Source organism: Cyprinus carpio, chromosome A18 (genome assembly GCF_018340385.1).
Source record: "Cyprinus carpio isolate SPL01 chromosome A18, ASM1834038v1, whole genome shotgun sequence".
In the NCBI taxonomy this organism is placed as follows: domain Eukaryota; kingdom Metazoa; phylum Chordata; class Actinopteri; order Cypriniformes; family Cyprinidae; genus Cyprinus; species Cyprinus carpio.
The window spans coordinates 892388-914663 of NC_056589.1; the positions used below are offsets into that span (position 1 = coordinate 892388).

The following is a 22276-nucleotide window of genomic DNA, read 5'->3' on the forward strand; positions in this document are numbered from 1 at the left end:
GCACTTTTTTCTAAGTATTCACTGCACTTTTTCACACAGAGGTTTTTGGTGTGTGTTCCAATTTTTTTATGGAAACTTCTGAGGTGTTACTTAAATTTTACTTTAAATGTGAGCGTCCATTCAAGTTTCCTGCCGTTGGCACTTTATGCGAAGGATGTTACAATTTCCAGAATAAGCTATAAAGCTGTTTCCCAGGTCAGCTGTTGTTTACAGGAAAAACATAATAAAATTGCATTTACTGCAATTTATTCGTTTTATTCTTATTCTTCGTGGAAAATATGTTCTGAAAGATTCCTTATAATAAGTTTTGTTCGGGTGTTTAAAGTATTCCAGGAGCCTAAGGACTGCCATTGAAACATTATTTGAAATCTCCTTGGGACATTTTGCTTAGAGTATGTATGGGTCAGTGTTTTGATTGCAGAGCAGTTCGAACAAAGGATTACTAAAATAATTAAAAACACAAAACTACAGGTATGTTTTGATGCGGAGATGACACGGCAATGGTTAAAATCTCTAAAACGTCTATGTTGACTGATAAAGACACTTTGTTAATAAATTTACTGGGGGAAAAAAAAAAATGGGCAAAACTAAAAATATAGTACAAAAACCGATTCATCGATAATCGATAAAATCATAGACCGATTAAGCGCTTATTCAAAATAATGGTAGTTGCAGCCTATAATATTCATTTTATATTTATCCTATTTCTTGTAATTTCTTTATTTGAATGATTGCCCTATATTGTATTTCCTTATTATCTTATTCTTAATTATTAATTGTTAAGTTATTTTAGAATTTCTATATTAATTTACAGGTAGAGTTGTACGGAAACTCCAAGGAAGATGAAGGATAATCCAAAACAAAGTCTTTGTATTTTTAATCCACACGAAATAAAAGGAAGGAGATAAACTCAGGGTAGCAGCAAAACATTGTAAACACCAAACAATAACCAACAGGATATGAACAGAAAGGAGGGGGGTGGGGGGAAACAGAAAGGAGACTTTAAATAGGGGCAGCTGACGAGGGGCAAAACAGGTGATGGAGTAAACTAATGACAACGAGGCAAATAATGAGCTAAAACAGAAACAGGAAAACAAAACCATAAGGAAAAAACAGGAACAGGCAGACGTAAAACAAACAAAGGACAACACTAAAATTTCATAATCCTAACAGTACTCCCTCATCCCAGCAAGCGCATCCTCCCACTGTAACAGGACGATCCACAGAGCGGGGGAAGGGGTGTGGGATGAGGACGGACTGGCAACAAAGGGCTGGTGGAAAGGCAGGCAGGAAGGCAGGCTGACGACCAAGGTGGCGACCGATGGAGGGAGGAGGCCATTCTGGAGACAGGAAGATAACGGCGGGCCGACAGCAGATGGTTATAATTAAAGGAAGCCAAGGAATGAGGACAGGAGAGTGGAAGCTGGAGTAGGAGGAGCCAGACCAGGACCCAGGGCCGCAGCCATGATGGCCCACCCCCAGTGGAGCCTACGGAGGGAGGAGCAGTGGTGGAGGAAAGAGGAAGGGATGATGGCTACATGGAGACGACCGGACGGCGGTAAGCAGGTGGAGGTGGAGGCCAAGGTTGATGGCAGGAGCCGACGAGCCAGGGTGAAGCCGCCAGGAATCCAGAGGGCCACGGCGGAGCCGGCCCCCCCCGAGTGACAGAGGACTGAGGTGGGAGCTGAAGGGACGAGGCTACAGCCAGGACTGACGTGTAGTCCGAGGTGAAGGTAGGGGGGACGACTGGACCACGGCAGAGCTGGAAGGCAAGCGGGAGCCCCTCCCCCACCCCCCGGTGGGAGCTGGTGGATGAGGGCTCCGGTGGAGACGAGGCGCTGCAAGCCATGGTGGACCACTGGGTCACAGTGCTGACGGCAGAGTCTGGGCCTCGGAGGCGGATGTCAAGGGATCCTCCAAGACTAAAACCACCAATGGAGTTGGAGATGGGCAGGACCCGCGGCAAGCCCACGCCACATGATGGTGGGCTGAGGGTGAGAAGAGGGGCTGACAAGATCCAGCAGAATGAGCGGTTGATGAATGGTAAGTTACAGATCAATTGAGTGGAGGCGGGAGAGGGAGTGTTGGGTGCGGGATTTCTTGCCAGAAATAAATATTCAAAGATGATGGACATAAAGGTCCTTCTCAAAAAAATTAGCATATTGTGAAAAAGTTTCATTATTTTCAATAACGTACTGATAAAAATTAAAACGTTCATTTATATTTTAGATTCATTGACACACAAAACTGAAATATTGTCAGGTCTTGTATTGTTTTAATTACGGAGGATTTTGGCATTACAGCTCATGAAAAACCCAAAACTTCCTATTCTCAAAAAATTAGCAGATTTATCCGGAACAATTAAAAGAAAAGGTTTTTAATACAAAAAAAACAGTCAACCTTCAAATAACTTATGTTCAAGTTATGCAACTCAATACTTGGTCGGGGGAATCCTTGTTGCAGAAATGACTGCTGCAATGCGGCGTGGCATGGAGGGGCAATTCGCCTGTGGCAATGATGAAGGTGGTTTAGGAGGCCCAAGGATGATTCGATAGAGGCCCTTAAGCTCATCACAGAGTTGTTGGGGTCCTTGCGTTTCTCCAACTTTCTCTTCACCATCTCCCACAGAGTTCTCTAGGGGTTGGTCAGGAGAGTTGGCAGGACAATTGAGAACAGTAATACAATGGTCAGTAACCATTTACAGTGGTTTGGCACTGTGAGCAGGTGCCAGGTCGTGCTTGAAAAAACGAAAATTATTCATCTCAATAAAGCTTTTCAGCAGATGGAAAGCATATGATGAAATGCTGACTCCAAAAATCTCCTTTGCAATAGCTAGCTGCATTGACCTGCCCTTGATAAAACCACAGGGACCAACACCAGCAGCTGAACATGGCACCCAGACCATCACTGACTGTGGGTTTGAAATGGACTCAGGATTTTGGCATTGTCCTTCTCCCAGTCTTCCTCCAGACTCCATGGAACCTGGATTTCCGAATGGACATTCAAAATTTGCTTTCTCGAAAAAAGACTTTGGACCACGGAGCAACAGTCCAGTGCGGCTTCCCTGTAGCCCAGGTCAGGCGACTTCTGCCGTGTTTCTGGTCAAAAAGCACACGCCTGTGCACGGTGGCTATGGTTGTTTCTACTCCAGAGGGGGTGGGGGGGGGTGGGGGTCTCAGCCACTGCTTCCGCAGGTCCCCCAACAACACCTCAATCCCTATTCATTATCTGTGTTGAGACTGTGGAACAGTCATCCTTCTCTTAAGGGACATTATTGGAATTGGTGTCCAAACCTGTTTGCCTCCCTAAAAGTAACTGGTAACCAGAATCAGCAGGCTTGCAGTCCAGAAACCAGTCCTCATAGCACACTATCAGTACTAAACACTGCAAGAACAGTGTTGGTGTGCTTCAATTTGTTGTACACACAGAATGCAATACTTACCTTTAAATTTATAAACATTAGTGCCAAGCAGCGCAACCTCATCTCCCAAATGATCCGACGTGGTGTCGGAAACATGTACCTGCTATTCCAAAGATGACCTGTCAGTCTTCGGCCATGCCAACTTTCTTGATCACCCTCCGCGGTGGCTCATGGTAAATACAAGGTAAATAAATGGCTTTCATTAGCCCCTGTGATCTCCAAAGCTGTATCCACCATCACTGCGCTGTCGGTCTCAGCACCTGGTCAGACTCTTGAGGCACACGTTCCGGGGTGTGATTTGTCAGCTCTGTCGCTCCTGAATGGCAACTGGGCTCACCGACAGCAGGCATGCGCTTGGCTCTCTGTCCGATCTGGTGCTGCAGCTCTGACAGTCGCAGTGAACAGCTCCGCGTCACATGGGGTAGACTGGACTCGTGGACATCGGGCTGGGCTTCTGCTTTGGTCCATGGTAAATGGTTGATCCGGTGATCCACAGTGCGAAAGTTTATGTATTTCTCAAGCAACACCCGCACGGATCAGCTCTGGCATGAGGAAGCAGATACTTGTTCCAGCCCACACTGAGTACCAATCCATTAGATGAAGGTCATCACATCTTGGCTGAGATGCAATAACTCCAAAAACCTCGACATACTCCTCCATGTCACATCCTCTTAAAAATGAAAATGAGGAAGCCCCTGAAGCTAAGAGACACGCCCTTCGGGCTACATTAATTGGGTGCGGCAGTTTAAGGTCATTTATTCCCCCCCCCCTTTTCTTACGGAGCTCCAAGGAAGATGATGAAGACAAAGGATAATCCAAATAAACGTCTTTAATTTTAATCCACACAAAGGGTACAAGGACTGCAATAACCACAGCAAAAACATAACACCAACAATAACCGGACAGTATACTGAAATCATTACCGGAGAACTTAACACATAGGGCAGCTTACACTGACGTGCCTAACCGTGATGCCAGGGTGGTACAGGGCGGTGGCGGAGACTTGAAACATTTCGCGTCTGTGTACAGCAAACTAAACTAAAAATTAAGGCGTGACAAAAAGATGAGCGAGTAAAACAAACCCTATAAGGAAAACAGGAACAGGCAGACGCAGCCGAAAATGACAATACAAAGTTTATAACCTAACATTATATTAACTACTGAAATTTTGAACTGAAAAACAATTTTATGCAATCGATTTTTGCATGCAGATAGCTGCACAAAATAACATTCCATGCAAACTGCTGTTATTCAGTTTCAATATCAAAACAAAACTTATCTAATCAATATTCCCACTTCCCATCTGTGTACCTGGGAGGCCAGTCATCTCTCATACGATTACATTTATTGGATGAATTGTCCAAGAGCCTGTTTGCCTCCCTAAAAGTAACTATGAGTTAAAACAGGCACCAGATCAGCAGGCTGCAGTCCAGAAACCAGTTCCTCTTCACTAGCACACTCTTCAAGTACTAAAAGCAGTGCAAGAACAGTGTTGGTTGTTAAGCTTCACTTTTTTCAATACACAACAGAATGCAATGCTAAACCTTTAAAATATAAACATTAGTGCCAAGGCTGCACCTCATCTCCCCAAACTAGTCAGGAATGGTGTCGGACATGTACCTTTCTATTCCCAAGATGGCTACTGGTCCGTCTTACGGCCATGCCAGCTTGTATCTAGCCAGCACCCCGTCTCATGACCCAAGTCCCCTTTACAACCCACTCAGGACACATTCCTGGCCAGTCTCTGTCCGCACTTGCTCCTGGTCTCTGCCCTGTCCTAAGTCTGCCCATGGTCAGGACACTCTCGATCTGATGCTGCACCTAAGATGCAATGTGCTAATGCATTAGGGGAGGCGCACAGGGAGGTCAGAAAACCCAGCGCCGTCCACGTTTCCACAAAGCAGGTCCCCTTTAGCATATAGCCGCATCTGCCCTCTCAATTTCTCCTTTTGTCCCAGCACCTCCGGCTAGTGCTCCACTGTCCTACAGAATCACTACCGCCGAGATAACAGCCCACAAGCACACTAGAAATACCGCACAACCAACCATGACAGAGAAGCAGCTGTTCCATTATGAATGCATGCCATGCTGTGAGAACAATAGAGAGACTTATCAAAGAGCACTCATATATCAAACAAGTACTAATCAAGGGTGATATAGTAAACGCATATTTGCTTTGACCGTGTAGAAAGATACAAAACAGAAGTGCAGGCACCAATTGTTTTGATATTTGTTTGATTTTTCCCCCGTGTCTCACATCATCTGAGCAACATAAAAGGCGGCGGAGAAAACATAGCACAAACAGAATAGCATTTTGAGGGGAAAGGAGTGTTCAAATTCACGATATCACCATCTGTAGTCCTGTAGGATAGAGAGATTACAGATAAAAGAGAGTCGCATGCAGTGGAAGGTGCAGGTTAATGTGTGAGGCCTAAGTCAATAGACTGGAAAGGTGACGCCACTAGATTGAAGTGCTGGAGTGCCCTCTAACCAGTATTAGATATAGGGGCCAGGTTTGAAAAAGATGGAAAGAAAATTTTCCTTTAATCAAGAACACCCTCTCTCGGGTCGTTTGTGGGTCATTTTAATTGACTTGTCTTGCACAGCTGATACAAAATAGCTGCAAAGAAATTGAAATGCAATCAGATAAAATGCAGGTTAATTCGTGATAATGGTATCTTCCGATGGCAAACAAAGCATTCGGGGGTTAATTCTGACAGTATCTTCAATCATATATGAGCATAATGAAGATTTATATTTTGCTTATTTTTTTTTTTTGTGTGAGTGAAAATTTTTTTTTTGTTATACTATCTTTTTGTGGTGTGGAAGTGATTTTTTTATATCTAATAAATTTGAAGCCTAATACCTACTTTTCAAATAGGTTAATGAATATAAATAATTATGTTAAATTATAAATAAATGCATTACCATTATCAATAGGTAATTAAGTATGTTTGAGGACTGTTTTATTTTTCTCAGATACACACTTTTCCGCATGCAGTTTAAAGTTCTGATGCCTGATGAATTTAGTATTGAATTTATTTATTTTTTTTTTACATCAGATCTTAAAGGTGTCATCGGATGCCCATTTTCCACAAGTTGATATGATTCATTAGGGTCTTAATGAAAAGTCTGTAACGTAGTTTGGTTACAATTTCTCAATGGTGGTGTAAAACAACACCCCTTTTACAGTATCAAAAACAGCTCTTTTCGGAGCAAGCCGTTTTGTAGCATTTTCCTTTAAATGCAAATGAGTTCTGGTGACCCCGCCCCTCTTTTCCAAGCCCGCCCTCTGAGGGACTGTTTACTTTAGCCACATTCATCGTGAAACTTGCTAATTAACACATTATTAGGGAAGGCAATTTGCAAAGATTCTGTTCTTTCCTGTTACTTTTGATAAATGTAATGGTCCTTGCTGAATAAAAAGTATTAATTTCTTAAAAAATATTGAATGGTAGTGTAGATAGCCTGCTGTGATGTCCTGCGAATTATTTTGTCTACACACCGAGAAAAGGCATATATTTACCAAAGAACTGTCAAGATCACCAGCTGGAATGCCCTTGTTGAACATGTCCGCAAAGGCACTCCATCCAAGGACTTCATTTCCCATAATCCTCTGCTGAAGAAAAAGGGGGGAGGAAAGAAAGGGGGTCTCATCAGCACCTCATTGTTTGCACCTTTGTCTCATTAGCATGGTTAGCTCACCCTATATAAGCCCGTTCTCACAGTCATCCTTTTGCAAAGTCTTGTACTGTGTGTGTCATTACTGCAATTCTAAGCCTTTACCCCTGGTTCCCTGGTGTCTTTGTTCCTGGTCTTGTTATTCTGCCTGTTTTTCTGGATTACTCTATTTGCCTCCAGCCCCTTACTTTGACTTTTTTTTTTTTGGCTGCCTGTTTGTTGCGTGACCTTTTCCTGCCTCTGGTTGTTTTGGAAGCGTTTGTGGATTAACAGCACTATATTCAATAAACTACTGCATCTGTGTTGGATCCCTCTCACACTGTGGGTGATATCACAACATGCAGTTTCATGACGAAAACATGTAGTATTGAATTGCTGTATTATATAACCGCATTTCTGTTATAGCTGTATAGAACTAGTTGTCATAGCCTCAGTGACCTAACAAAAAGCTGTGATGATTGAAGTTATGTTGCTTTCCAAAGGAAAATAATTTCTGGAAGCAAACATATCCGAATTGTCACTGAAATGTTCTAATTGTCTATCAAACCCCCTGAACACAGTGTGTTTGTATGAGTATGTTCCTCATGGGCTCAAGTATCACGTCTAAACAATATCAACACATTCATGAAGTGCTTGCAGATGCTAAAAAAGTTTTCTTCATGAAGGTCACGCATAACTTCAAAAATCAACCAAAAAAAAAAGGTTTTTTAAAAGTGTTTTCTAGGTCCACACAGACTTTGACTCAAAACGCAGGAACATGCATCAAAAAAACAACGTAACTCTCACACCCCCCTCAGGGTGATGGAGATGCAAGTCAAGTAGTAACAGTAAAGACAGGATCTGAGAATCAAGAAGTTACAAAGACAATGTGCTCGTGGATTTCCTCCCACGCTCAGCACAGCCCTGGAGGCACAGTTTAATATGTAATGGCTCAGAAAAGCTCACACTCATCTTTATCATTTATCATTTATTTCCAACAAGAGATTCATTAATATGAACCACACTGAGCTGCATGGCCTCACGTCGCCCCTTTAGGCCAAAAAGGGGGAGGTGAAACATCCTTATTTCATATCCTGAGGAGTCTAAAGCTGTGCATGATTAATCATTTAGGTTAGGCTATGGAGCTTGAAATTCAACCACAAACAAGTTCAGAAAAAAAAGTATTAATTATTTATTTGTGGTAAGCATGTACTACACTCATGAGATATGAGCTATATCTACATTTATGTTCACTCGAAATGGATCTGCAAATATCCATAACATTGCTGATCGAAACCTGTTGGGAAAGAACCACAAAGCGTGACTCATGTGGAGAATACACACTGTATTCTTCTACAGTCAGATTGCCATTTACACCCCCCCGCTGACTGTTAGGTAAACTACAGAACTGTGCACTGCAACACAGGAAGTCAGTGTAATGAATGTGTATTTACCAGTCTGCCTAAAGACTCTACAATTGAGTGCTTCTGAGAAGAGTTTGCACTTATGATATTTAAGATTTATGTGTTGAGAAGCCTAGTAGCACATCCCAGTTCCCTTTTGGCACATCTGCACTTTGTTTGCAAAGCAGTGCTCCATTTACTCCACCCCGAAAATGCAATGTGTAGATTTTGGACAAAAATACAGAGCCTTGATCAATTATTGCATTGCTGTATCGTGCCCAACTGATGATGAGGACCAAATCCTAATAATTTTAGCATGGAGAAAAGAAAAAAGAGCAGATATCATCAGAAAAAGAAATTCTTGTTTTACATAACGCATACTATCTGATAAAACGAATCAAGCTGTAAACCAACACCATGTGGTCCAAAAAACGTCAAATATATTAAAAAAAGAAAGCAGTTTTACTGCAAAGGTTCATGTAGTAACAATAAGGTGTTTTCACTGAATACAGTCCCATAATGCACTAATCAGAAAACAGTTATTTTAAATGGTAATATTATTTCACAATATTACTGTTTTTATTTATCAATACAATAAATGCATAGAGAAAAAAAATAGTAAGCATAAAGAGACTTCTTCAAAAAAACATTAAAAAAAAAACTTAAAGAGAGGTCATATATGATGCGATTTAAATTTTTTCCCTTTCTCTTTGGAGTGTATTACAAGCTCTTGGTGCATGAGAAGATCTGTAAAGTTGCAAAGACTAAAGTCTCAAATCCAAAGAGATATTCTTTATCAAAGTTAAAGACTCTGCCATACGCCGCCCCCTGAAGCAGGCTCCATTAGCAACATCGGCCCCCACATCTCTATGTCACTATGTGGGACATCCATTTGCATACTACCGCCCAAATGTTTACTTGTAAAGAAAGAAGGACGTGGCTTCATGAACCGATAGTTAGTGTTGAAGCAGCCATGTCAGGAAGATGCTGTGTGTGTATCTAGAGTGAAAGCAAAAGCACTTTTTTATTTGGCCTTCCGAAGTAGATGCATTTAGGGAATCTTTAAGATTACTGTACAACAAACATCAATGCATGGTTTATAGACGACTGTTTCGTGAACCTAGGGAGAGGAGGTAATCTCTGACTTTGCTCACGACAATCTGAGCGCTCCTGAATCAGCGCTAGCTGTCATAGTATTGTTTTGTTTATTAGTTTTAAGTATTTGCTATTGCACTGTTCAAAGCAGACTTTGCATTCTTGCATGTGTGGTGTATGTGTGTTGTGCACGTGTGTGTGAAGAAAGGAGGGAACCAAGGAAGAACAAGGGACAGAGAGAGGCAGGAGAAAGAGAGAAGAGAGAGAGGGAACAGGGATCCACACAGTGGATCATTGTCTTACCGTCCCGTGGCTTGGTTTACTGCAAACACATAGGAGCTTCATCAGAGCCGATCTGTCAAGGTGACTCGTCCCCTTTTCAGGCTTGACTGATGGTAAAACTAAGGACATTATTAGCTGTCTTACATTTATTTGAAGATGAATCTCGCGTTGAAGAAAGGCGTTACTGGGTCAGTTGTCAGAACAGACTACTTCAGGAAGGAGAGGGACTTTGTAGAAAATGACGTTAAGGGGAGTCAGGGCATGTAGAGGACCTACAATAATGTAAGTGTTGAAAAGATAATTTTTGAACATTGTATATCAACATATTTCCTATTACAAATGCAAAAAATAATGATCTTTAAAAGCATCATATGACCCCATTGTCCATACTTGATAGTTTAGATTATATTGCAATATATTTGCCATGCATACAGTAGGTGGACATCCAAAGCGTCGTTTCTACGCCCGGCTGTTACCGCCCTTGTAATCTGCAAAGAAAGTGCATTGCGGCACGTCGCAAGGTGAAAACGATACAGGTTTTTCAAACAAAGGCATCAAAGCCGCATTTTATGGAAATAGGCGTCAGCTTTGCCTCACGAGAGTGTTATATTTGAGGATTGCAGTCGGGAAAATGTAGAAAAAATATTTAATATTCACAGATGAAAGTTTAGTCCTTATAGAAGAGATATGTCGTTTCTTTGAGACGAGATTCAAGCAGGATAAATGTCAAGCCCTAGGCTGTGCTTATATTTTCTACACCATATTTTAGATTAGAGCACATTTTAAATGATGTACAGTATTATTTATATAATATAGGGTATGTATTATATTTATTAAAAAGAAAATGTGGTTTACTTTTAAAAGCCCGGGCATTAAAAAGTGATGGCTATTGTGGAAGGCTATAGGCACGTTTTCTCAAGTGCTTCTTTGTATTTTAGTAAGCGTAAGGCTATATAATTTAAACCACATTATTTAGGCCTAGTTAAGACAAAGAAGCGAATAAAATTAAACTACTTGCAGTTTAACAAATCCATTGCAAACTAAAGAATGGATGGATTAGTAAAGGCGTCTCACTTGTCAGCTAAGTGCATACGATGTAAAAAAAAAGATGTAAAAAAAAAAAGAGCTTCACTAATTGACAACTGATTTTAAAATTGCAGTCTTCAGCGCTTTCTAGCATAATTTTAAATTAAAGTAAAAATAAATGATAAAATAAAATAAAATGATTGCAGCCGCATTTAAATGCAGGTTTATTATAATATTCAAATGGAAATATCAGTGCAAGATTTTGCTCTCTGCATGATGCTGAGTGCCTTATTTATTCTGTATACATATTTTATCTTATTTGAATCTTGTTTGGTTTTATTTTTGGATAATTTACATGTAAAAAATAATTTGCTTTATGGTATATACAAAATAGCCAGATTATTAATGTATTTAAGTGAACTTGTGCAAAGATAAATTAATGCATGACAGGAAGGCCTTACCTCTACGTCAAATAATTTTTTTCCTAATAATGAAATAACTGAAATTGTAGGCGTCTCACATACATGAAAAATATATCTACAGAAAGCTTGGGAAATGTCTTTTAGTAGGAATTTAAGCAAGCATTATAATCTATGAAGGAGTTGTATTTCCTGTTTAGGCTGGCGTCCATATGGAAGAGTCAAGCTTTGCATAAGCGTTTCATCTTGGCCGATAAGATAGCATTTATTAATAAATGGGTAAATGTCTCCTTTTCACTGAAAATTATTGGGGCTATTTCTTTTGTGCTTTTATGTAGACAATGCATGTGTGAAGCGTGAAGTCTCGTAGGCTGGATTATAGTTATGGTGCTGGCCTGGCACTTAGTTGGAAATAATGACAAATGGTGACTAGTAACTAAGAAAAAATCTTACGTGGGAAGCAGACCTAGTAATTCTGCAGCGCGGGTGGGGGCAGTAGGGAGTCTCGCGGGTTCGCCGCGAGGGGGATTGATAAAGAAGATTTTTTCGGTACTGGGAGCCCTGCGGCCGCGTTGTCCACCGGGAGATGCGGCCCCGGCGTACCTGGGCCCCGCATGGTGCGCCAGAGAGAGACAGTAGCAAAAAAACAGCTCTTTTCAGAGCAGCAGTTTTGTAGCATTTTCCTTTATGCAAAGAGTCGGTGACCCCGCCATCTTTCCAAGACGCTACCTCTGAGGGACTGTCTTACTTTAGCCACATTTATCGTGAAAAAACTTGCTAATTAAAACATTATTAGGAAAGGCCCAATTGCAAGATTCTGTTCTTTCCTGTTGCTGTTGATAAATGTAATGGTCCTTGCTGAATAACCGTATTAATTTTCATAAAACAAATATTGAAGGTAGTTGTAGATAGCCTGCGACCATTAGAAAAGCCTATATATTTGGGCTACACACCGAGAAAAGGCATCTATTTACCAAAGAACTGTCAAGGATTCAATTTCAATTCACTAAGGGGCAATCTCCTCAAGGACTTCAGTCCCATAATCCTCGGCTCGGTCTCATCAGCCCTCAGTGTTGGCACCTTTGTCTCATTAGCATGGTTAGCTCACCCGTATATTCAACCGTGTCTCAACGTCATTCTTGTTTTTTGCAAAAGTCTTGTACTGTGTGTGTCCATTTACTGCATTCTAAGCCTTTACCCTGGTTCACTGGTGTCGTTTGTTCCTGGTCTTGTTATTCTGCCTGTTTTCTGGATTACTCTATTTGCCTGTTTGATTAGACCCTCTATTTTTTTGGCTGCCTGTTTGTGCGTGACCTTTTCCTGCCTTTGGATTATGTTTGTGGATTACGAATTCAATAAACTACTGCATTTGGATCCTCACCTTCACCTACTTCACCATGCAGTTTCAAGACACAAGAACATGTATTTATTGTATTCATCCTCATTTCTGTTATAGCTGTATAAGGAACTAGTTGGTCATTGCCCTCAGTGACCTAACAAAAGCTGTGATATGACACAGTTATTTGCTTTTCCGAAATCACTTTTGGGAAATAAACATATCCGAATTGTCTGAAATGTCTAATTGTCTCCAAACCACTGAACACAGTGTGTTGTATGAGTATGTTTCCTCATACTCATTATCTCTCACATATCAAACCATTTTCAGGCTTGCAGTCTAAAAATTTTCTTCATGAAGGTCACTAACTTTGTCAACCAAGTGTTTTAAAAAAATACTCGGTTCCACACAGACTTTGACCTCAAACTCAGAACAATAAAAAAAAACAAACGTAACTGCCTCACACTTCCCTCGGTGATGGAGATTGCAATTCAAGTGTGAACAGTAAAGACAGGATATGCGAGAATCAAGTTACAAAAGACAATGTGCTCTCAGGTTGGATTTCTCCCACTCTCACAGCCTGGAGCACATTTAATATGTAATAGCTCAGAAAAGCTCACTCATCTATTATCATTTATCATTATTTAATTGATGAACCATTTATTCATTAATATGAACCACACTGAGCTGCATGGCTCACGTCCCCCTTTAGGCCAGAGAAACATCCTGGTTTCATACCTGCAGGGTCTAAGCTGTGCATTGATTAATCATTTAGTTGCTATGGAGCTTGAAGTCAATAATGACAAATTTAAACAAAAACAAAAAAAAAAAAAAAAAAAAAAAAAAAAAAAACAGTTTCAGATAAAAAAAAAAAAAAAAAAAAACAGTTTCAGATTATTTAACACAGACACTCATGCGAGATATGAGCTATATCTACATTTATACAACTGACAATGATCTGTAATATCCATAACATATGATCGAAAACTATTGAGAACCAAAAAACGTGACTCATGAGAATACACTGTATTCTTCTACAGGTCAGATTGCCATTTACAACCCCTGCTGACTGTTAGGGTAACTACAGACTGGTGCACTTGCACACAGGAAGTCAGTGTGAATGTGTATTTACCAGTCTGCGCTTAAAGACTACAATAAGTGCTCTCTGAGAAGAGTTTTGCACTTATTGATATTAAAGATTTATGTTTGAGAAGCCTAGTAGCAAATAGTTCCTTTGTCACATCTGCACTTTGTTTGCAAAGCAGTTGCTCCATTTACCACCCCTAAAATGCAATGTGTAGAGTTTGGACACAATTACACAGTAGCCTTGATCAATTTATTGCATTGCTGTATCGTGCCCAACTATGATGATGAGGACCAAAAAAATCCTAATAATTTAGCATGGAGGAAAAGAAAAAAGAGAAGATATCATCAGAAAAAGAATATTCTTGTTTTTACATAACATACTATCTGACTAAAACGAATCAGCGTAAACCAACACCATGTGGGCAAAAAAAAGTCAATATATTGCAAAGAAAGCAGTTTAAACCAACAAGGGTTCATGTAGTAAATAAAAAAAACAATAAGGTGTTTTCACTGAATACAGTCCCATAATGCACTAATCAGAAAACAGTTATTTTAAATGGTAATATTATTTCACAATATTACTGTTTTTATTTATTGATGTAATAAATGCATAAGAAAAAAATAGTAACCATAAGAGACTTCTTTCAAAAACATTAAAAAACTTAAAGGGGTCATATGATGCGATTTAATTTTTTCCTTTCTCTTTGGAGTGTTACAAGCTCTTGGTGCATGAAGAAGATCTGTAAAGTTGCAAAGACTAAAGTCTCAAATCCAAAGAGATATTCTTTATCAAAGTTAAGACTCTGCCACGCCCCCCTGAAACGGCTCATTCAAACACGCCCCCACATCTCTATGTCACTATGTGGACATATTTGCATAATACCGCCCAAATGTTTACGCAAAGAAAGAAGGCGTGGCTTCATGAACCGCAGTAAGTGTTGAAGCAGCCATGTCAGGAAGATGCTGTTTGTATCTAGGTGAAAGCAAAAGCACTTTATTTTGCCTTCCGAAAGTAGATGCATTTAGGAATCTTTAAGATTACGTACAACAGAACAGCAATGCATTTTTATGGACGACTGTTTTCGTTAACCTAGGAGAGGAGGTAATTCTGACTTTGCTACGACAATCTGGCGCTCCTGAATCAGCTACTGTAAGTATGTTTTGTTATTAGTTTAAGTATTTGCTATTGACTGTTCAAATGCAGACTTTTGCATGTCTTGCATGTGTGTGTATGTGTGTGCGTGCACGTGTGTGTGTGAGAGAGACAGAGAGAGAGACAGAGACAGAGAGAGAGAGAGAGAGAGAGACAGGGTCACACAGTGGAGTCAGTTGTCTTAACCGTCCATGGCTTGTGTACTGCAAACACATAGGAGCTTCATCACCGTATCTGTCATGCGACTCTGTTCCCCTTTCAGGCTTGAACTGATGGTAAAACTAAGGACATTATTAGCTGTCTTTACATTTATTTTGAAAGATGAATCTCGCGATTAGGGAAAGGGGCCGTATCTGTCATGCGACTCTGTTCCCCTTTGCGGTGTTCGGCCAATCACAATGCACTGGTTCAGTTGGCCAATCAGAGCAGACTGCGCTTGTCAGAAGGAGGGGACTTTGTAGAAAAATGACCCGTTAGAGAGAGTCAGGGCATAGAGGACCTACAATAATGTACAGTATTTGAAAAAGAATGTTTTTTGAACATTAAAGCATGTCAAACATATTCTGTTACACCAAATACAAAAAATAATGATCTTTTAAAAAAGCATCATATGACCCCATTAACTCCATACTTTTAAATGATTTCAATTATATTGCTGTATATTATTTACATACATACATACACACACACACATATTATAATGTATTCTATATCACATTGTAACTAGGGACTCCTAAACACTGGATTTATGGGCAGCGGTGGACAAGGCACAATAGGCATCAGATGTGGCTTCATCAAGTGCTGCCAGCATTTTTTAGAGTCCATCTTTCAGCTCCACAATATTCGGCAGATAGGCAGACCATCAGTCACAATACATATTAAATCTACGTCATACCCTGAGTAAAGACAGCATTCCCTCATAAACAATACAGCTCACTTTCAGCAACTTATTAAAGTTAATTATTTACTTGATCCAGAGGATCACAAGTTTATTTCCTCTTTATTGCACAAGGTTTTGTTGTTGCATGATCGGACACTCCTACTGCTGGGATTCCCGAATGCCATTGGTGGGCCTGCATAATAGCCATAGCTTTTGAAAGTATGATCATAATGTTTCAATTCTCTGCCATGAGCCTGATTCAACCACTTGAATGTTTGTTAGATTGATTTTCTGTTGGGTCTGGGATCATGAGAGGTTAAAACATTTATAAAAAGATGAAGAAATACTGCCACATAGCATATTCTGGTTGTATTGTATGATGTGAGGTTAAAACATTTATAAAAAGATGAAGAAATACTGCCATAAACACTGCAACTGCTAAATCCATATATTGAAAGACCCCAGAGAGTAACAAAAAATGACAAAATGAAAAAAGATAATTGCAATATTTTTTTTTTATTATTTAAGCCTACAAAAATTATATTAACCTCTATAATAATGAGTGCTTGCATTATTTTGTCCAACCCCTGTGTCTTTTAGTTTCAATCAGTTTTGTGTTCCCTAATCACATTAAAAGTCACACTATCCAGAGTCAGTCAGGAGAGCTACAGTAGGAAGTCACTACTGCATCCTGTTTGTCTTTAATCAAACAGGCTCCAGCCATGCAAGAGATCCTCAAAACAGACTGGCGCGTGAATGTCATGTGATGCATTTTGGATTTGTCAGCAAATACATACAGTCCTGCAGACAAAGGCATTGACTGACTGTCTTTCACTCTTTCATACAAGATCACAGCTTTGATTGCAAGTATATGATCAGCAACTTTGCATGTGTGTTGATGTGACCTGCAGCTTAATGCCAAATTCATCCCCAAATCAGCACTTCATGAGTTAAAATCTAACCAGCCTGACAGTGACTCCATCTATGTTTATTCAGAGATTTCTTCCACTCATCCTTAGAAGAAATACTGAAGGAACCATCTTACCTTCTATGGGCGGCCTTTGAAAATGGTGTTGAACAATATGGAGGGGAATTGCAGTCACACAATGCAGTCATTTCAATAGGAATCCACACTAGTGAGAACTTAGATATCTCCATGCAGATTTTTTTATGTTAATTTTTAGACCTTTTTTGTCTGTGAAATTTTGCTACATTTTGGCTAAAGTGACTTATCAGCAAATCTGTTCGACTGCTGCAAACAAACACCTGCATAAAGCACCTCCATTGTCGCAAATGCCTTCAGACTTGCAATAGCAGAAGGTTTATATAGCTTACATACTGTATTCATAATGTATGTATGTATGTATTGTATTTGAGATATTTTTAGGTTTTAGTTATTTTTGGTTTTACAGCGCACAGGTTTTTAAAATTTTCAACACTTACTCTTAATGTGTGTGCATAAAGCATCCTTGAAAGACATTCTAAAAACATTTTGAGAAATTAGCTCGGGTTTTGACATCAAGCCAACATCAACTGTAAACTAAAAGGGGCGTTGTACACCTATTCTGTTCTGTAGACTTTGTTCTTCAATGCCAGGGCTTCAAGGACAATAACGATGCATGTTTCATACCTTTGATACCCCTCATGCACAATTCTCACTATTCATTCTTTCCTGATCAGGAAGGAGCAAGACTACTAGCATTAAGCGCGCTTATGACCTGTAATTCACCTGACGCACTACAGGACCGCAGTGAGGTGTAATTACTGTAAACACATCCACTTACTCAATGAAGAAACTCGCTCCTTCCTTCGTAAATCCTTCCTCCCAACCTGTGGGTAGATCTAGGAGGCGAGAAAAATAGCACGTTTGCGGAACTTTTAGCATTCATTTATTCTTTCATGGTAGCCTATGCAACACCGACATATCACTTAAATACTGAAATCTCTAAAGCTAAATGGAAGCATGAATGCACTTACCGGATCGGATCATGTGTCCAGAATTGACAGGTTCACCAGTGCAGGGATGAAGCCAAGAAGTGCTTCTCGTCTCATCGCTGACAGGAAAACAAACCACCTGTTAGCGATGCAATTGGCTGGGAAACACTCGAACGGTATGAGAAAGAAATTCTTACTAATGTCATATTAAGCATATATCCTCACTTTATGAAAAAGACCCTGCCGTCGCAGCACACCCCGTAACAGTAGTTCTCAGGTAAGGTGTCCCGCCGGAGCGGCGCCGCCATTATTCCCGTGTAAAGTCCCGTCTACCTCATATTCCCTCCGCGCTGTCCTCCTTTGCAGCGCTCGGGCAAAAGGCGATTAAAGGGGAGGGCTAACTTTGCACTTGGCTTTCAGTGACTAAGGTTGGCCGACAAAAAAAGATAAATTCCTTACAATACAGACTATCGTCCTGCAACGTAGAGAAATCCATTGCTCACGGTCTTGAGATATCATATAATAATTATAATAATATTTGTATTTTTTTAGTCCAAACAGATTTAGTCAACACTTGTCTGTATTTGTTTTGTAGTGCTTGGTGTTCCAATGCATTGAATGTTCCCTATGCATGTCTTTCAAAGCATTGATTTATTTATTTATTAGATTCTGCTGTTTGTGTGATTTTTGTTGCAGAATAGCCTTTGGGTTGCCAGGTCTGTGTAAGATAAACGCATACAGTTCCGCTTCTTATCCATAGGTTAGTTAAGCTTTATTTACACAAATGCAGATTTGATAAAGATTCTGTAAGTTTTGTGACATTTAAAAATGACTTGATAATTTATTTTAATCAGTAAAGCACTGAAAGAAGAGTGTCTTAAAACTCTTTACAATACTTAAACTGCAATAGCCTATACTGATTATCTATTTATTTGTTTTTTATTTTAGTTATTTATTGTGGTTGTTTATTTATATCTATCCTGCTTGGAATTATTGTGGTTGTGTGTGTGTTTTCTTTCTTATTTCTTTGGACATACTACTCCAGTTGTAAATTTCCATAGAAAATAGTAGCCAGATTACCTGTTTCCACTTACCATCTGCAACAGTTCCACAGACTTGGCAACCTGCCTGTTGTATTACTCATAGTTACTTTACATATTTACAATAAAATATATTGTGCCGTTGTTAGCCTATGTTATTTCTACCTGATCCACTTAAAATTACTTTCATATGTTTAAACATAACGTATATTAACACATTTTCTTTGTGATCTTCACAGTAGACATGGATCTTTTGCAAAGATTATTTATTAGGGATGCCAGTACTGTACATAAAAGGTTCACTCTATATTTTGATGTGGTCGTATTGTGACACCTAGAGGCGTGTCAGTATAAAGCAAAAGTTATTAGTTACTGATACGAGGAAGGAATGTTTTGAGAAGCTGAGTCTGGGTCAGCAAGCGGAGGGAGGACCAAGCTTCTTTCAGGGGTCTTGAAGTCCTTCCCCTGCAAATCAGGTCCAAATCCCTGGACCTGGACCAGCCAGTGCAGCTTCAGTTAATATTAACAAAGTGACATGACAGTTGAGGGTGGGTTTACTGCCATAACCCCCAGACATTTGCACACACCGCTGTCAGTGCTTGAAATTTCATGTTAACTAAAATTATTTATCTTTTAATAGACATTTTTAGCCCAAGCATGGTGATCCTCAAGATACGGCGCCATCTATGAAGAGAGACGCTTGGATGGTCTTGAGGTATCATTATTTTACATACAATATTTAGCTATCAAATAGTTTTATTCCAGAAATAAATGTTAATTGTATTATAATAATAACAATTTTTGGTTCCTGTCACAGCTGCCCCAAACATGCCTGTCTCGGCCTCTCCACGCCTAGCTTCTCGCAAGGATCTGGTAGTATCTGGCACCTTGGCTTGAGGCACTAATATGGTAGTGTTACTTAAATAATAAATACATTAAAAAACAATTGTGCCATGTTTCCAATTGCTCATATTGTTTATATTCTAATGGTTCATAAAGTTCCTTATATTTCTTCAGAGGATGAAATATGTTGCATATATAATTACCATTTTCAATGTGGAATTATCTAAATATAATTTCATCAAAATAATTTAATAAATTCAATTACATTTTTTGGTAAGTTTACTGAAGACCCTAAAAGATGCATAGTGAATGTAAAAGAGTACATAATCAAAATCAATATATATATATATATATATATATATATATATATATATATATATATATATATATATATATATATATTATTATATATATATATATATATATATATATATATAAAACTTTATATTTATATTTTACTTATGCTATCTACAGGTCCTTCTCAAAAAATTAGCATATTGTGAAAAAGTTCATTATTTTCCATAATGTAATGATAAAAATTCAACTTTCATATATTTTAGATTTATTGCACACCAACTGAAATATTTCAGGTCTTTTATTGTTTTAATACTGATGATTTTGGCATACAGCTCATGAAAACCCAAAATTCCTATCTCAAAAAATTAGCATATTTCATCCGACCATAGAAGAAAAGTGTTTTTAAATACAAAAAAAAGTCAACCTTCAAATAATTATGTTAAGTTATGCACTCAATACTTGGTCGGGAATCCTTTTGCAGAAATGGCGTGGCATGGGCGGCAATCAGCCTGTGGCACTGCTGAGGTGTAATGGAGGGCCCAGGATGCTTCGATAGCGGCCTTAAGCTCATCCAGAGTGTTGGGTCTTGCGTCTCTCAACTTTCTCTTCACAATATCCCACAGATTCTCTATGGGGTTCAGGGTCAGGAGAGTTGGCAGGCCAATTGAGCACAGTAATACCATGGTCAGTAAAACATTTACCAGTGGTTTTGGCACTGTGAGCAGGTGCCAGGTCGTGCTGAAAAACGAAATCTTCATCTCCATAAAGCTTTTCAGCAGATGGAAGCATGAAGTGCTCCAAAATCTCCTGATAGCTAGCTGCATTGACCCTGCCCTTGATAAAACACAGTGGACCAACACCAGCAGCTGACATGGCACCCCAGACCATCACTGACTGTGGGTACTTGACACTGGACTTCAGGCATTTTGGCATTTTCCTTCTCCCCAGTCTTCCTCCAGACTCTGGCACCTTGATTTCCGAATGACATGCAAAATTTGCTTTCATCCGAAAAAAAAGTACTTTGGGACCACTGAGCAACAGTCCAGTGCTGCTTCTCTGTAGCCCAGGTCAGGCGCTTCTGCCGCTGTTTCTGGTTCAAAAGCACACGCCCTGTGCACGGTGGCTCTGGATGTTTCTACTCCAGACTCAGTCCACTGCTTCCGCAGGTCCCCCAAGGTCTGGAATCGGTCCTTCTCCACAATCTTCCTCAGGGTCCGGTCACCTCTTCTCGTTGTGCAGCGTTTTTTGCCACACTTTATCCTTCCCACAGATTTACCACTGAGGTGCCTTGATACAGCACTCTGGGAACAGCCTATTCGTTCAGAAATTTCTTTCTGTGTCTTACCCTCTCGCTTGAGGGTGTCAATGATGGCCTTCTGGGTTAACCTCTTACCCATGATTGCGGTTTTGAGTAATGAACCAGGCTGGGAGTTTTTAAAAGCCTCAGGAATCTTTTGCAGGTGTTTAGAGTTAATTAGTTGATTCAGATGATTAGGTTAATAGCTCGTTTAGAGAACCTTTTCATGATATGCTAATTTTTTGAGATAGGAATTTTGGGTTTTCATGAGCTGTATGCCAAAATCATCAGTATTAAAACAATAAAAGACCTGAAATATTTCAGTTGGTGTGCAATGAATCTAAAATATATGAAAGTTTAATTTTTATCATTACATTATGGAAAATAATGCTAATTTTTTGAGAAGGACCTGTATATACAAATTAATATATTTAGTTCAGGTTTTTTTTTTTTTTTTTAATAAAAACTTAAAATATCGTTGTAGTCTGGTTGTACTTAGGTAGCTTCATATTTTAATTCAGGTTATGAAAAAAATATATAAAGATGGATACAACACATGCTCAGTGGTCCCACCCTGTGTTGGTTGTCATGCAGCACATACAGCGAACCACTGAAGAGAGATGAACTGTATGAACCTGAATTAAAGGTTTCTGCTCTGGTTCCTTCATTTGTGCCACATGTAACAGCCTGAGTGAACATACAGAGAGCTGCTGTTCCAAAATATTATTTCAAGAAATGTATGCAGGCTACACTGAACTATATCATTCATTCTCTGGTATATGTACAGCTTTTAGCAATCTGGTTTGATGTTAATGGTAGTCTGATTTTATAGAGAGGCAGCTAAATAAAGATTCAACCCCTATTCAGCATCCCAACAGTAAAGTGTGCTGGTGTTTTTCAGCGGCAGGGACTGGGGGACTTGTAAGAGTAGAAGGAAAGCTCAACACAGCAAAATACTGAGATGAAAACCTAGTCCAGACAGCATACAGAAGCTGGGCAGAAGGTTCACCTTCCAACAGGACAAAGACCCGAAGCACACAGCAGGAGTGGCTTATAGACAACTCTGTGAATGTCCTTGAGTGGCCCATTCAGCCACAGCCTGA

The 22276-nt window shown here is 39.6% G+C and overlaps 1 protein-coding gene across 1 annotated transcript in view; it reads right to left on the reverse strand.

The window, feature by feature from the left end:
• LOC122148513 (pleckstrin homology domain-containing family A member 7-like) overlaps positions 1-18062 on the reverse strand; it is a 50813-nt gene extending 32751 nt beyond the window's left edge. Inside the window, exons 1-3 of the mRNA XM_042774702.1 lie at positions 17922-18062; positions 17739-17815; positions 17546-17603 (exon numbers count right to left, since the gene is read on the reverse strand). Coding sequence (XP_042630636.1) covers positions 17546-17603; positions 17739-17815; positions 17922-18004 — 218 coding nt within the window. The 5' untranslated portion in view covers positions 18005-18062. The remainder of the gene's footprint in view (positions 1-17545; positions 17604-17738; positions 17816-17921) is intronic.
• Between the last annotated feature and the right edge of the window lie 4214 nt (positions 18063-22276).